The sequence below is a fragment of the Diadema antillarum genome, unplaced genomic scaffold (genome assembly GCF_040938485.1).
Source record: "Diadema antillarum isolate AM-2024a unplaced genomic scaffold, OU_Dant_1.0 scf00000007, whole genome shotgun sequence".
Classification (NCBI taxonomy): Eukaryota; Metazoa; Echinodermata; class Echinoidea; order Diadematoida; family Diadematidae; genus Diadema; species Diadema antillarum.
The window spans coordinates 2,255,920-2,268,734 of NW_027270896.1; the positions used below are offsets into that span (position 1 = coordinate 2,255,920).

The 12,815-nt window shown below is 39.6% G+C and overlaps 1 protein-coding gene across 1 annotated transcript in view; it reads right to left on the reverse strand.

The window, feature by feature from the left end:
* Positions 1-1,477: 1,477 nt before the first annotated feature.
* LOC139717153 (neuroendocrine convertase 2-like) overlaps positions 1,478-12,815 on the reverse strand; it is a 62,797-nt gene continuing 51,459 nt past the window's right edge. The window contains exons 6-12 of the mRNA XM_071628657.1: positions 11,654-11,768; positions 10,011-10,099; positions 7,877-8,052; positions 7,236-7,451; positions 4,295-4,395; positions 2,912-3,139; positions 1,478-2,730 (exon numbers count right to left, since the gene is read on the reverse strand). Coding sequence (XP_071484758.1) covers positions 1,956-2,730; positions 2,912-3,139; positions 4,295-4,395; positions 7,236-7,451; positions 7,877-8,052; positions 10,011-10,099; positions 11,654-11,768 — 1,700 coding nt within the window. The 3' untranslated portion in view covers positions 1,478-1,955. The remainder of the gene's footprint in view (positions 2,731-2,911; positions 3,140-4,294; positions 4,396-7,235; positions 7,452-7,876; positions 8,053-10,010; positions 10,100-11,653; positions 11,769-12,815) is intronic.

The following is a 12,815-nucleotide window of genomic DNA, read 5'->3' on the forward strand; positions in this document are numbered from 1 at the left end:
TTACAGTAATAGGGCTACGTACAAACACAGACACTTTCTAGATTTAAATGCGCGGGATAATATCAACCTTGTTATTGCATTGCTAAAATGACGGTGACAAATTCGGCAGAAAGTAACACTTCATGATTAGCGGCTAGTCAGTTTGGTTTTAATGCAGTACAGACACACATTGTTTTGCGTGAAATAACTACCGAAGTTCTGCAGTCAATCAACTACAAAAAAAAAAGTAATAAAAGAAAGGATTCAATCCTCGAATCCTCTTGTAAAAAAAAATGAATAAATAAAAAATGAAAAACAAGAATCTATGAAAAAAATTCCCTCTCGCGGAGTCTTTTTTTTAAAATTATGCACACAATGTTTTATATTGACATTTTCGGTCACCATGTCAAGGTGACTGACAAACAAACGAACAAAAACAACAAAAAAGAAACAAAATGAATCTAGTGCAGAAGAGGTGGCCAGCGTTGTTTTTCCTCTCTCTGAATGACTGAAAAGAAAAAAAAATTAACGTAGATCTCATCGAAACACAAAGAAAGGGTAAAAACGAAAATGAAAATCGCGTAACAATTAATCACTCGGTGAAACATAAAACATCACCAGGGGTGCTGATAATATAGTGAACGATCCCTTTGTCTACGAATTGCGTTCTAAAAGTACCATGGTTCAATGCCGACGAAAATTCAGTCTTCATCAAAGTGATATATGAAATTTTAAGAAGTTAAGACGTCCCCGTTGTTCCTACTTAGTTTAAACAAAATGTTATATAGTGATGATTTCTTTGAAAAGTACTTAAATTCATGCTAACCTGTACCCGGCAAACGGGTCTACAAAGTATGCAGAAATTTGGCTGTAGGGACTGTTTTGCTAGCCAGCATTTTGTCAAAACTTTGCGTACAGCGAAATCAGGTCAGCCCAATGACGTACGCATGCCACCCATTTTTAAACACAAATAAGATAATAAATCTAATAAAACCGTCCATCCCAATACCAAGACATGAACAGTCTTTACAGAGATGTGCGTTTAAGACCTGCCCTCCCCTCAGACGGTCAACCATACACATACCCTTGTTCAAGATTCTTAAAGATACACCCTCGGTGAGTGGAAAAGGGTTAGAATTTGACCTCCTATCACAGGCTTTATGAAGGGAAGCCATCAAGATCCCCTCCCCCACCGCCCCCCCCCCCCCCCCCCCCCCGCGAAAAGAAGGCCAGTCCGGCATACTCTACAGCAAAACATGCAGAGTAAACACCAAGAAGCCGTACTATACCCCTATTTCGGAATTTTCCTGGGTTTTGAACTAACCCTCTTCGAGACGCTATTTAAGGATTGCTCGGGGGAAGATTTGAAAACTATCACTGATTTAAAAAAAATAAAAATAAAGAATACTAAAAGACCCTCTATTTCGACGATTTGGGGGGATTTTTCCCCCGAACTGAACCCCTTAAATATACCCCTTCCCCCCCCCCCCCAAAAAAAAAAAAAAAAATGGGAACGCGCATGCGGTGCAGATGACCACCTGAGTGAGTGTGGGGTATAAGATTGAAGATGACGAAGAAACGTTTATATATTTCTTGTGAACTTATACTCGCCTCGCGCTATGTCTCTGCACATAGCGATTTCGGATATCAAATACAATGTACCAACAATCAGGTAAATGAAATATGATGATTGACCCAAATCATTCTTAAATGATCCATAAGAAATTTTATGTTTGTTTTATGATTTACCCTGAGTTCGAATGTTCATTAAAACTGATTTGATTCTCATCTTTTTAAGTCCACAGCATAGTAAGTTTTAGTTTGCTGTTGCCGATTTTATTTGAGCAATCTGTCTACGTGAACAAGAAAGGTTTCACACCCGAGCACCCAGTTCCGATTTTATTTTTCTTGTATTTTTTTTAAAACCATGGGCTTCCTAACCCCCACTATCCTGAGATTATTTTTAGAGATGAATTTCACTCACGGCTTTCCTTCGAGAGGAGTTTCTTTAGTAAAGCCAGAAAATCATCATCATTACTGAATTTTCTCCAGGATTGGAGGTATGAAGGATAAGAAGAACTATAGTAATCAGCAAAGATTGATTCCGACCCAAAGACCTCGTTCTCGAGGCCGTTGTAGAGATCGCTGGACGGTTCTGCTTCGTCGGGGTAATCTTCGGATACTGCAGCAGCTGCCTGCTCCTCCTCTTCCTCCTGGTTTTCGAGCTGTGCCAGCTCTTCGTTCTCCAACGCCTGCTCTACGGCTTCGATCTCCTCTTCTTCCTGGCGGTCGAGGATGGTCTGGTTGCGTTCGGCTTCTTCCGCTTGTTTCGCCAGCTGTTCTATCTTGGCCTTGCACTTAGAGCGAGCGTTGGCCTCTTCGATGTAGGGCGCGGTCTGGGTGCCGTGGAGAACCAGAGACCACTCCGTGAGGGTGGCGGCATGTGGGGACCCGGGCACCATGGCCACCTCCAGAATCCATTCTCCCCGCGGGTCCTCTCCCCAGGTGTGGGTGGTCATGAAAGGCCAGTGCTGGAAGCCATCCTTGTCGTCGTCGTCTTCTGGCCGCGTGCTAAGGAGAATGCTGCGGGTGCCCATCGGGGAGGTGAGGTTGAGGGTGACGTCCCCTCGCCTGGAGCTGTTCAGGGTGATGATGGCCTGAGTGTGCTCCAGGTAACGCACGAAGCCCTTTTGGCCGTCACAAGCGTCAGTGTTAAGCTTCAGCACTAGCTTGTCACCGGCTCTCACGGTGCTGCGGAGAAAAAAAGGACAGTTGAGAACTGGCATCGAGTAAATGAAATCGGAGAAAAAAACAAGTTCAGTAAAAAGGTAAATGTTTGATGTTGACCATGGCCATTGATGTTACGGAATCAACAATTCTTAAAATGCAAAAAGTAAAACTAAACATGTTAAACGGAACCAAATCTCCTTACCTTGAGCCATTCCAGTGGGCTCCAGTACAGTGAAACCTCTCCGGAACGGTCTCCCACTTCTCCGCCAGCTTGACCATAGCGCCGGCATCGAGAACGCCGAACCCGAAGAGGTGGTTAAACTCGAGACCGACGCCGTTGCACTGCCATTTATAGTTCTCGTCGTACAGTTGGTTTTTGTGGGAGGTGAGGACGGTAAGGTGTTGGATATCACGCCATGTTAGCTCAGGACTGCATGGAAGTTAATAGGTCGGAACGTAAGTGCGAAACGTATAAAACGATAGTCGAAAGGAATAGAATTTTCACTTGGCCAGAATGTGCCTGTCTCATGAACAGATGGATATCATTCATAGACGGAAAAGGATTCGGTATTTTGAGGCTGAGTGTAATCCAATATGTAGAATGCTCAGATAAAGTTCATTTTTATATTGTTTCTCTTAAGCGTTGATTCCTGTCGATCAATTCCTTTGTCGAGAAGGTTTCTTTTTCGTAAAAAGCGCTCTTTCTGTTACATTGCTGAAATTAAGGTCAGCAAGAATCATTATGAACGACAAAGCGAATCTGCACTGAGGATTCAGACAACTCAATTTAAAGAGATTTTGACAAACATTTTCGTTATGTTTGCATGTTGGCGTGCATAGGTAGATGCGCTATGCGTGTTCCTTTTTAGATCATCAGTAACTAAGGCGCGAGTTTAAGGTATTGATTTTGTCAGCTTACATACCTGCTCGACTGCTAGTAGTACACGTCAACACACACACCAGCAAATGCACACAACACTACGTGTATGCATGACAGCACTGGATTACAATCAATGTTCCAAGACATCATTCAATATCATTGCAGACTTATCACTCTTTCAAATGTTGTAAATTCAAAGTAACACCTTGTGGTAATTTCCACCACATTGTGGTCTGAGAATACATACATTTTTTTTCCGGTTCAGGCATTTATTGCAGGGCTGTCAACCTCTGCAGATCAAAATCATAACTGCAATAACAAAAACAAATATTGCATCGCAAAGTGAGAAAAATGAATATCATAAAACATATTAGCTGCAACGCTACTGATGCCATCTTTAGCTCGTAGTAAGATTCTTAAATTGTGTGTTTTTTTTTTTTAATTCGGGGCAGGGGGAGGATTTAGTCCGTCAAGCATTTAAACTTAGGCCTACAGTTATGTGTAACCTTGTCAACGCTGGTAAGTTCCAGCAGATTTGTTCGCAGAATTTAGGCAATAGTGATCTATTATGATAACTCAGCCAAGTAATGAAGATCAGTAATCTTGAATCTTGTGACGCAAAGAAGCATCTATCGAGAGAACCAAACAGATAACGATCGTGCCCCTGTATCTATGACGATTATCTCTTCGAAAGATGTGACTTACTTGGCCTCCAGAGCCAAGGCAAACACTCCGGCGGCTTCAGGTGCAGCGGCGGACGTTCCAGAGTGCTGAAGGGTGCAGTTCCCATAGAGATCAGTGGTGGCCTTTTCAAAATTAGAGAGGGAGAGAAAAAAATATGAAAGGTGAAAATGCCTTGTTAAAATATAATAAAGTAGATAAATATACAAGCAATGATAATTGGATCAGATTGAGAGGCATATAAGAGAATAGTAAAGTTTCAACTCGAAGTCGAAGCGTAAACCTCATTGACGTGCAGTCTAAGATGGTATGAGATCTTGCCTAGATATTAATTTTGGTTCTCGTTCGATTCTCTTTCGTTCCTTTCTGTGTTCCTCAAGCAAACTTGCGCTGCCACAGCTTAATTTTCATTGATAATGATAATAATAATAATGATGATAATGATAATGATAATAATAATAACAATAAAAGTAATGATAATAAATAATGATAATGATAACAACAATAATAATAATCATGATAATAACAATAATGATAGCAATAAAAACAACAATAACAATAATAATGACGACGATGACGATGAGGATGATGAAGATGATTATACTAATGCTAATAGCAATATTGATACAAATAATAATAATGATTATAATAATGATTATGATCATCATCATCATTATGATAAAATTTATTTATTTTAATTATCTATTTATTTCTAAACTTTTGTCAGGGTAGCCCATTCACCAATGAATAGTGGTCTTCCATGGAGCCCTGATTAATATTGATGAACATAATGTACATTAAATAGCAAAACGTATAATTTTTATACAGAAGATAACATATAGATACATACTGTGCATTGCAAAGTAACATAAAGAATACAGTGTATGTTGATTATGCCACAACAAGAGTTCACCAGAATACCGAAATAACAATTAAAACGCTATTAAACAGGAATGATTAGCTAGCCCAGAATAAATTTGGTGTGTTACTTACAAATAAAAACTTTGCTGAAACAATCTCTGAAATGAATATACGGAAGAAGCTGATCTAATTGAATAATCCAGCCTGTTCCATTCAAGTAGAGAAGATACGATTGGGCTGCACTTGTGACAATCAGAGCGAAATCTTGGCACACGTAAACTTCCACTGTCTATTAGCCTTGTGTGATGTTCATATACATCACTAGGCTTAACTAAGTGTAACTGAAGGTATGAAGGTGCTAAGTTGTGGACGCATATATCATCATAACGCGGCTGAAATCAAAACGTTTGTCTAGTGTCATCCATTTAAGACTTGTGAATAAATCAGCCGACAGTGTGTCATATGTTTTGTCCAACATTATTCGTGCTGCCCTCTTTTGAATTTTTTGCAGCTTAGTTGTATGGGATTGAAATCTGTTTGACCAAACTACAGAACAGTAATCAAATTGTGGTAACACTAGACTGTTATAAAGTAATATTAAGGATCAATAATGATAATTGATTCATATAAAGCGCTCATTCTACCTAAGGAGATACTCATGGTGAAATGAAAACGAAAAAAAAAATAGAAGGATATGATACGTCACAACACAGTTTCATGGAATATGGAACATAAGATTATCATGTTCCATATTCCATGAGCAAACGAGCAGTCAAACAGACAAACAAAAACACTGTACATAGATATAGACAATCGCCAATGTAAATCAAAAAGGTAAAGGCCATGTCACACTTTTCCGTGCAAGTCTTGCGTGCGACTTGCGAAAGCAGTTTTTACTACCCGGAGGTCCCTGCAAATGACCCGCACATGACAGTTACAAGCACGTATCTCACCCGTAGTTACCCAGAGTTGCTCACGCAAGTCCCATTAACCCGCAGCCAAGTTTAGGACCTGTCACACTTTATCGGGCAAGCTAAGCAGGCTTGTTGCATGTGGGGATTTTATAGCACGCAGGACGATTTTTGCAGGCGCACAAGGATTTGGGCAAATTTCGCATGCGTCTTACTTTCGTGTGACCTGCGTGTCAGGCGCATGGGTGGCGAGTGAGAGCTGACAACTCGGTGGAGAATTCCCTTTGAAGGAATGGCAGAAGTCCCATAGAATGTCATTATCTTGATGCATACGGGGCCTGCGAGGTGCTGCCGCTAACGGCCTCCTACTGGCGTTCTGCGATCCCCGCAACTCACCCGGAAAATGTTTTGGTCATGCTCAAAACTTGGCTGCGGGTAAATCGGACTTGCGTGCGCACCTCCGGGCCACTACGGGCGAGATACGCGATAGGTACAGAACTGTCAGGTGCTGACCAACTGCTGGGAGGTCCGGATAGCACGGTGTGAGAAGGCCTTGAGCATGCTCAAAACTCGTTCCGGGTGAGTCGCGGAGGTTTGCCCGCATTGGTACACGCAGAACACCAGTAGGAGGCCCTCAGCAGCAGCACCTTGCTGGCCGTTCCCACGCAGGTACTTCGCAGTCCCAGTGTGTCACTCGTAGCTGAAAATGGATCGGTTTCAAAGCTCTCACGCAAGTCACACGGGATACACGCAAGTGGCAGGCACGCGTCTAGCAGTAAGACGCAACTACGGAACTCGCCAACATCCTTGTCCTGGACATCCTGGAAAATCCCTACTCGCAACAAGCCCGCGTAGCTTATCCGGAAAGGTGTGACAGGGCCTTTTGTTTTGCATAAAAGTTTTACATGCAAAAGGACGACCCCCCCCCCCACACACACACACATTGATCCGCGGTGTTTGTTTTTTTGTGAGTAAGATGAGCAGAGATTTCGTGATGGTAGATGAAAATGAAGAGTATTTTGAAGATACCCCCCCCCAAAAAAAAATAAAAATAAATAAATAATAATAAATAATAATAATAATAAATAAAAAATAAAAAATACATACAAAAATAAAAATAATTCCTTTTGTGACCGTTTAGTGTTTAGAGCTAAGTTATCGAATAGTAATCGAAACAGGCGAAAGCTGCTTACCACTCCAGCTTCGGGGTGCTGGTTACGGCCGTTGCTGAATGTGGAAGCCAGTGTAGAGGAACAAGACTCGTCGTAGAGGGCGGTCCTGCCGTCGTTTATGGCGCTGTTGATGGAGACTGTCCACATGCTGGACGCATACCCGTCACAATTGCAGTCATCCATGGGGCCGCCATCACCGGAAGCCCACACGTAGATACTACCCTTTCCACCTCGACCCTGATAACAAATTAAACAGAAAATCAAGACATTAATTTTAGAGTTTTATATAGGATGGCTCAAAATGTCTGTAAAACTACATAGCAGCATCACTGAAGGCAATGATTATTTATCACTCTTATCTATTCCTATTTCCTTTGAATTTTCTCTTTTCTCACTGCAAAATAAACGAAAATCAAGGTAACTTTCAATTTATGTAATTATTCCTTAAGTTCATTACCTCGCATAAACAGATAGGCCTTCTCCAAACAGCTCAACTGAAAAAGAGAGAACTGTTCTAGTAAAATTGAGTGTCAATACCAAAATAAGCGAAAAGATTGAAGCGTGGAATTAGGAGAGACATAATTATTATGGGTATGACAAAAACAAATCTGATAAGAATAATATTCCTCTTGAAGCAAAACAGCAATTTCAACAACACTCACGTTGTTGACGCCGTTGGCAATGGCGTCTAGAGTAAAGTCTCGGGGCCCGTCAACTGTGCGTCCGTTGTCCTGGGGACCCCAACTGGCGCTGTAGATATCAACTTCCTGGGGTAGATGACTCATAGAGCTAGCTTCGATTATATCCGTCATGTACGGCTGATCCAACATCCGAATACCTTGTTGGAAAGACGATGACGAAAATCATGTAAACAGACTTACAGAAACAAATACACTGTCGAAGCTAGAGGGTTTTGCTCTGATTCAAAGTACAACTGAATTAAAAAATAATTCGAAAATAACAAACAATGCGCTGAGGCTCATATCAATATAAAAGAATATTCACCTGTACAACGATGACAAATTTAATATTCGTTCAACAAAGATATTTTCAAATCATACAGAGCTCCTTCGATCGTTAGCTAAATCATCACTTTCTATACGAAAAGCATTTGAAACTTATGAATAGTGATGTTGACTTCGAAATACCTTATCAATCCGTCTGTTTAGGTCGTAATCTGTACAGTACCGTAGTTGTATTGATGATGCATACAAGATAATACATGCATATTGGAGCAAAATTTATTGCCAAAATTAGTAAAGTTGTTGCATTTATTTACTTGTTACATTCATTTACTGGTACACACTGATGCATGTCATATCATTCTAACTTCTATTTTGACTTGTTTGTTACTTCTCCTTATTCATTTTCCTTTCGTCTTTTCCCTTTGCGCTTAGAAACATTGTATTAACCGCTTTACAAGTGTAATGTATTATTATTGCATTGAAACAACAACAACAACAACACAAAAGTACACACGCATACGCATATATATATACACACAAAACCAACGGCACACTTGAAGTTTATGTTCTGCGTGCCCATATATCCACGTAGATATGTGATAATGACTGAACAGCGAATGAAGAGGATATTAGGCTTAGCACTGGGCCCAGTGCAATAAGAAAAAAAAACTTGTTCGGAAGAGGGACATATTGTAATAATGTCATTAACGTTGAGACGCTTTCAAGTCAGTCATTGCATTTTCTCATTATGAAAGCTGGCATTCTGATATTTTACAGAATAAATGAATACTATGCATCGTTTGCTGTACAGTAGCACTTGCATTACTCCATCGAAAACAGCCCGTAATTTAGGTGTCATATTTGATCAGGAAATGTCATTTCGAAGTCATGTAACTCATATTCAGCGGAATGTTCGATATCAGTTGCGTAATTTAAGTTTCATAAGGAAATATTTGTCTAAATCTGCAGCTGAGATACTTATTCATGCTTTGATTTCTTCTCGGTTGGATTTTTCGAATTCATTATTGTGTAATCTTCCAAAAAAAGATGTCACAAAACTTCAACGGTTGCAAAATTCTGCTGCCCGATTGTTAACTTTTACAACTAAGTTTGATTCCATGTCACCAGTTCTCCGTTCCTTACATTGGTTACCTGTAGAAAAAAGGATTATTTTCAAGATTCTGTTATTAGTACATCATTCAGTTCATTCTTTTTCCCCCATATACATAAGTAATTCTGTTCAAAAATACAATCCGACACGAAGGCTACGTTCATCATCAGATACATTCTTACTCCAAACACCCAGAGTAAAACATAGTATGGTGATCGTGCTTTTTCCGTTATGGGACCAAAATTGTGGAATCAGTTACCTCTTCAGTTAAGGGAACTGTCATCTACAGAGTCATTCAAATCCAAACTTAAAACGTATCTGTTCCTTTCATACTGAGGACTGTAATTGCTGTATGCCATTAATATTGGATCAATATTGTATTTTTAATTGGTATATGTTGTATTCTTTATTTGGTATATATTTGTTTTTGTTTACCATTTTCTTCTTTGTTGAAATGTTTGAATATGTATATGCATGTAAATATATGATATCTTTTCATTTTTTGAAGAGCCATGAGCACTGAAAAGTGGACCTGTGCGCTATACAAGTAGCCACTATTATTATTATTATTATTATTAGTGCTTGGTCACCCGGTTACCCGTGTTCTGTTCGATATTATCCGGAACTATTCTGTGAATTTTTGTAAACGTCATTCTTTGTACATGCATACGTACTCCAATAAAAAAAAAAATGAAATGATGAAATGTGAATCGAACCCACCAGCAATCTTGGAGTTGTAAGCGATGCCCACTCCGCAAACGCCATTGTTTGCTACTCCCGACACTTCTCCGGCACATCGCGTTCCGTGGCTGAAATAGAGATGTGTCAAAAAATATGAAGAAGTAGGTGGTATTTTTATCCACCCCTGCAGCCGGCATTCGCTTTTCATCCGAAAGGTCAGACTACATGCACTGCATGCGTGCGTGCATAGAATGCCGCTGGGGGTATTGTGATTGAAGATAAATGATATTTGAACATTTTGCATACAACAACAACAACAAAGAAAAAAAGTTCAAGTGTCAAACAAAGCAATGACAAAGATATCTAACATTATTTTAGAAACATGACTGCTTCGCAATGCGAATGGAGGAGAAAATCTGCTTCGCATTTCTACAATGGTTAGTGACGTTTGCTCCAGAACGTCAATCGACCATGGCAAAAAAAGAATATTGGGATATTGGATATGACAATAATGATTTCCATCTAATCAGACAATTACAAACCAGCAATCTGTTTGCTATAATCCTCTTCTTGCCTTCTCTGTCTCATTTCTCCATCTCTCTTTTCAATTCAGTTCAAATCAAATGAGATTTTAAGGACATGGAACTTTTCTTCTTGACTCTGTGAATGTAGGGCGTGATAAATGGCAAATCACGTTAGTATAACCGCTGCTAGTTTTCAAAATGAAACACAGATCAATCACGGAAATTGGACATATGACTAATTTATATCCCGTCACCTAATACGTCCTAACAATCACAAAACAGATAAACATGCTTTTATTTTAGTTCCCCTCTTCAATATATACAAAGGTCTAAATTTTTTGTTACAATGCCTCAGAGTCCACATTGATGTTAATAAATAAATCAATCAAATTTCGATATTATATATGAGGACGGATACTCGTAAATCATTTTCGGTCAGCATTACAATTTAAAACGAGCGTCTCGTCTTTTCGGATTAAACAACATACAAAGCATATTTTGATGGGCTTGAAAGGAAATCTCAAAATTACTGATACTATATGTTTAGATCATGTAGTTGAGTTGACTGAGATAATGGTTACTGATGTCATTGCTACTCCACGTTTATTCGAATTGAAGAGATTCTTCCGTCGAGTTGTTTTTATTGCAACTGATAGACAAATTACCCTACATCGACGTAAATAAGCACTGAATCAATCTGTGCTTTAGCAGTAGCCATGACAACAGATATCATGGGCATATATACTCGAGCAACGACCTGATCACGACAGACGTCTTATCCACTAGACGAGCTTCCGTCCTACAGTCAATACTGGCTGGTCCTAATCCTTACGGCGTGCAGCGGGTACTGCGTAATTATTCGAATTGATGAGCAACTGATCAGTTCAGTGCTTATTTACGTCGATGTAGGGCAATTTGTTTATCAGTTGCAATGATCCACGTTTGTATTAAATCTCAGTTATCACCATCACCATCGTCCCACATACTGCAGACGATAAATATCAGATGAATCAATTTCGCGAATGGAACACTAACCGTATTCACAACATACACACACACGCACACACCCGAACACTCAAGTTATCCACACATTAGCTAGTTCTCTCTTGTGAAAACTGAAGCAGCTCTTTGAAAGTAATAATGGGAGGTACACAGTACCTGTTGAACCAATCATCAGTGTAGCGCGGATAAGGGAGGGGGTCGTTGCTGCTGAAATCGTAGCTCGCGTTTGCATTGAAATTTGGCGCCAGGTCAGGGTGCAGGTAGTCGATACCTATGATCAGTAAACGATAAAGAAAATGGAAAGAAAAAAAAAACAAACAGAAAAGAATCGTAAAAACATATGACATTGAAAATAAGGGTATTGAGACATTCGTTTCTGAACTAACGGGTGATTTCTTCTTTAATTCTTCAAAAACGGAACTTCTCCATTATTGACGATGAGCTTTTGCATGAATAAAAAAGTGGATAAAAGAGATAGACATAAGTATAAAGACAACTAGATACTAACTAGTTAGACAAATGGACATGGTTTTAAATATAACGATTGTTTGTGTCCCTCAGTATGCTGCAAGGTTGGGCATAGCGTGAATAAAAAAACACTAAAAAAGGTTGAAATTGAAAAAGGAGAAATAAAAAAGGGAAAAGACGAAGATTCCGACACACTTACGTTTCAGAACAAGAAATTGTAAGCTACGTTTTTCAGCTGGGTGCTGGATATGGTTAGTTAACATGTGATTTTAATGATTGTCAAATAGCAAATTCTACAAGTCGTCAGAGTTTTTAGTTTTAGTGCTTAGTTTAGAGTGCAAAAAGTGAGATTAAAATGGTAGTCTCATGATAATTTTGGCCGAGAAACAAATCACTATACATTTGGCAGATTTGCCGAACTTTGGTATACATGACACATAGGGCCTATGATAGCTGAAGCGATCTTTAAGGTCATAATAGATATTGATGTTTTCAGGCATCGTATTTCTAAGTGCCTGGTCCTCATCCACCCTCCCCCCCCCCCCCCCCCCGCCCCATCAAAGTTAGGCCGCAAGTGTTCAAATTGGACATTCAACATAGACACGGATTAAGGTAATACCAAAGATCTGCGTCACTTACTGGCCCGAATGCAAGAAAGCGATATTTTAAATCATGGTCTACTTAGCCCTGGTACAAAATAAGAACAAGGTTAAAAATTGTACCTCCTTCGTGAAATGCAAATTTTTGTACCATGGCACAAACCTGCGGTACAATCAATCCATGATTTAAACCCACGGTTCAAAATTGTACGGCTCTCGTGAATTTGGACCATTGTGTGCATTTTTTTTTT